The sequence below is a fragment of the Alosa pseudoharengus genome, unplaced genomic scaffold (assembly GCF_046254945.1).
Source record: "Alosa pseudoharengus isolate Yale_2024_CS ecotype anadromous, Long Island Sound unplaced genomic scaffold, YU_APseudo_1.1 YU_APseudo_1.1_scf_4, whole genome shotgun sequence".
Lineage (NCBI taxonomy): Eukaryota > Metazoa > Chordata > Actinopteri > Clupeiformes > Clupeidae > Alosa > Alosa pseudoharengus.
In genome coordinates, this window is record NW_027468774.1 from 16,654,761 (window position 1) to 16,659,207 (window position 4,447).

Here is a 4,447-nt window from a genome sequence, read left to right on the forward strand (position 1 = left end):
GCAGTTGCCAGGCTTCCAGTGTCTTTTCTTTACAAAATGACCATCGTTAAACCTTTCTGACCTCGGACCTTTTATGTCATGAAAATTGTGTCAGAATGAGAGGCCTTGCAAGACTGTGGGGATAGGGGACTAGAGCCTTCACAAAAGGAGACTGCACAGCATATGGCACACAAACACACACACACACACACACACACACACACACACACACACCCATACAAAGAGACACACTTGCTCTCTCTATCTCTCTCTCTCACACACACACATACTGATATAAGCATTACGTCAGTCCCAGCGCAATCAGAACAAGAAAACTGCATTGTATCCAAAGAACTGACACATGCAAATAACCAACAATTTCATTGTTTTGCTTTTCTTTTTACGTAACAGTTATGGCAGTAGACTTTGAGATGAGAAGTGTGAGATCATGTCCTGTACAGATTCTGTTCCACTTGACATCCACTGTGTGTCTGTTTAGTTCATGGTCTTGTATATGTCGTGTACCGTATGTTTGTCATCGTCTTCACAGGATCTGTGAGAATGTCACCAAATGTGTTTGTGGGTGTGTGAATGTGTGGAGAAACTGGACAGTTTGACCACTCCATAGTTTCAAAAAAACCCTCTGCAACCTCAATAAAGCTCCATTTTTCAGCTGATTGAAGAGTCTGTAAAGAGGCTGGGAGGCCTGGGCACCATCTTCAACCTTTCCACACTCCTCCCTTCTCCCATAGCTTTTCTTCTCTCTCTCTCTCTCTTTCCCTCCCTCCCTCCCAGAAAACTCAGTCCTATCAGAGCTGAGGAGGAGGAGGAGGAGGAGGAGAAGGAGGACGAGCAGGAGGATGATAGGGAATGTCTGGGCGTGTGCACTGGCGCCACCTGCTGTAGTGGAGTAGGGGTGTGCTCAGCAGGCGATCTCCTCCAGGGTGCCCAGTGTGGTCTGCAGGGGGACGCTCACCGTGTGGCTGATGGTCTCCGAGTGGTTCACCACGGGGTCACACGTGCTCTAGATGATAACCATGAAGGGACGTAAGACATGATGTATGTCCAAATACATATACACATATTGCAAACAAGTACCATTGAACCAAAGAACAGGTTTCAATACTGCACATGCTCATATCATTTTACTCCACTGCTAGTAGTCTTTGTTTCCAGCCTTTTCTGTCTTTCACATACTGTCTCATCCCATCTCTCTCAGAAGTTCTGGGTGTCTCCCGCATATTGATAGCGGCTCACTGGCGCCCGTGACAAATTGAATATTTGCAAGTGAGAGGTATAGGAAGAGAGAATGAGTGGCAGGCAGAACAAGAAGGAGAGCATTCTGATTAGTCTATCTTTGTGTTATTTTTGCAGACCTACCTATTCGTCACCTCTGTGGGCGGGTTTTACAGTCAACCTTTCTCTCTCTCTGTCTCTCTCTGTCTCTCTCTCGCTCTCTCTCTCTTCATTATCCATCAGTTAATCAAAGTGTAACCTACTGCAGCACGATGGCGGAGGGTTCCAAATAAACCTCACCTACACTAAAGTATCTCTGCTGGCTATAATACCTAATGTAGCGTGTTTTGATTGAAAATGTTGATGTATCCATTTTAATGTTGTTGTTGTTGGAACCACCCCGAAATAATTTTTTGCAGGTCAGGATGTCTATACTATATACTGTATGTATATACAGTACAGACACCCTGCCAAACACACAAAGACACAAACACACAGACACACACCCTGTGTCTCTTACTCTCTCTTACCACATCCTCTCCGTGACTCTCCTCCTCGTCCTCGCGGCTGAGTAGGTCCAGCAGCCTCTCCTTCACCACCTACGGCAGGCCACAGAAGGCACCACATGAGGCCCTGACTTCCAAACCTTATTAGCAGCCACAAATCTTTCACAAGTGCCCACCCAGGCCTCATAAACACACGTGGACCACTTCGCAATCACACCAATGGCCTCTCTGGTACACAGGGTGGCCATGCAACAATGGTAATACGCCATTTCTGGTCAAAGTGGGGTCCCATGTTAGCAGTTCACATTACAACTTACCCAGGTTATTACCCTTAAGGGGCCGTGTAAAGACACGGTTTGTCGAATGTCTCCTCCATTAAATCTTACTGTAAGCGGCCATTACAATTTTAATGCGGCTTCAAATGAGGCGCTGAATGACACGTTTATGTTCAGCAGTCATGTTTGGGTCGACTGAGACACACTGGAGGATGGAGATAGGAAGGATCTGGAAGGTCAGGGTAGACTACATTGCTCCCAGCTGTGCTGATGTTATAACTGTCTATGAATTCCTGGACTCTCCTGCAATTGAGCAGGAGAGCTAGCCTGGCGAGCCAGACCCACATTAAAATGTAGGGTCTGGGCACTCACCGTTCGCAGTGCTCAGTCCGAGGGGCGGGATAATCAGTTGTCAAATTCCCTCTGCATGCAATAGGACGCAATAGGATATTTGTTTTCAAGTAGCAGGGAATTCAAGCCAAACCGTTGCAACTCTGCCATCAATCATTATGTTAAGCCCTACAAACGACTCCATACACGATTTCAATGCCTGATTAAGTTTCGATTTCTGGAGCTCACAAGTCAACGGAGAGTTGCTAGACTAGCCCTAGGGGCGCGTCTAGATTTCTAGGCTACAGGAGAGCCACAAAGTGGTGAATTAAAGAGAAAGCCAGCGAGTTTTCACATACTGTAGATCTCCGTTTCTCGAGGTCACCATGTCGGTACAAAAAAACCCCGAAAACAATCGGTTTTACCCAGCTTGAGTTGCTACGGCCAACAGCTAATTCAGCTAGGCAGCTACAGCGCTACACTCTGGGGGCATGTACATGAGATCTCACACCATTGTGAGCGATTAGCACCATTCAAAAGCTGGGGCCGTCTTGTTTCACGTGATACGTACAGTATGTGTTATCTGTGTGATGAGTACTCCATAAGCAATGCAACAGAGAGGAATGGATGTGAATTTGGACACACTTTGATTGTTTTTGTCTCTCTCATGTGTGTCTGTGTGTGTGTGTGTGTGTGTGTGGGTGTGTGTGCACACTTGTGTATGTGCAGAGGTTAATTTAAAAGACAGAAAACTGACCTCATAAGCATAATCAAACAATTCAAGGATGGTCAGTATGCTCGCACCAACAAACAGTCCCATCTGACCTCCAATGTCCCCTGGAAACACAGAGCATGAGAAACAAAGACATGGAGTTCACTCCTAGCAAGAAATCATTACAATAGTTAGAAAACAGCTGAGGGAGTGTGTTTTGACCTACCCAGTAAACCTGCAACCTCGTAGGCTTTCTTCTGCTCGATGGTCTCGTAATTCAGAGCCTCAAAGAACACGTCCAACACCAGGATATTATCCCTGAGAAAGCAAGAGGCCAAACACATCAGCGTCTCTGCAGCCTCTGCATCACCGTGTAATATACTCCAAGGCTACACCACACAGCCTGATGTGCACCTCCTCAAGAGGGGGCACAAACATGTGATGCATAAAAATAAGGGCCTGCTTGCCCTCTCTCTCACACACACACTGCACACACATACTGTACAAACACACACACATGCACATACACATGTATACTGCATGCATAATGCATTTATTTACAAACATGGATACATTTTACAGTTTATTAGATGATTAGAGACTTCTACAAAACTGAAGATCTGCATCATATAAGAAGAAGTGTGTGTGTGTGTGTGTGTGTGTGTGTGTGTGTGTGTGTGTGTGTGTGTGTGTGTGTGTGTGTGTGTGTGTGTGTGTGTGTGTGTGTGTGTGTGTGTGTGTGTGTGTGTGTGTGCGTGGGTGTGCGTGGGTGTATTATGTATACATGCACATGTGTGTGTGTGTGTGTGTGTGTGTGTGGGGGGGGGGTGTATTCTGTATTTGTACATGTGTGGGTGTGTGTATTTTGCTCTGTGCCTTTGCTCTTGTTTTCCTGGTTTTCAAAAAAAAAAAAAAGAGAAGCTTGCATCCCAAACACATTTTTCTTCATCAGTATGCCATTTTCCTCCTCTGTCTTCATTTAGATGGATATCCTACAATCCTTCAAGTGAGACTAAAAGAAAATAGGAGGCTGCCAGCTTCTTGTTTGTCTAATGGAGTGCGTGGCGCCCGAGCATCTGTGCCACAGCCCCACGTATTCCCAGAACCACCACTACAGAACCGCCACACCAACAAATGATCAAACTTCCGGCTTTAACAGGGAAAATGAACGAGACTAATGGGATTTCACTCGATAAAACCGAACTCACAGCACGGAATACTAATGCCACCATCAGCCGCTTAGCCCTATCTAGAGGGATGGAGGAGCATGTGTTAGTACGGATAGGTTTGTTTGTCAGCTTTCACCTGAATGGATATGCTTATTGTTAGTGATGCGCTCAGTAATACTGAGAATGTTTTTGTGGAAAAAAATATGTAATTTTAATCACTGGCTTAAAAATGCATGTGAA

General features: G+C 45.6%; 1 protein-coding gene across 1 annotated transcript in view; it reads right to left on the minus strand.

Moving 5' to 3' along the window:
• Nucleotides 1-819: 819 nt before the first annotated feature.
• Nucleotides 820-4,447, minus strand: part of asic2 (acid-sensing (proton-gated) ion channel 2) — a 154,512-nt gene continuing 150,884 nt past the window's right edge. The window contains 4 exon segments of the mRNA XM_076265036.1: nt 820-1,003; nt 1,746-1,814; nt 3,084-3,163; nt 3,265-3,356. Of these exon segments, the coding sequence (XP_076121151.1) occupies nt 902-1,003; nt 1,746-1,814; nt 3,084-3,163; nt 3,265-3,356 (343 nt within the window). The 3' untranslated portion in view covers nt 820-901.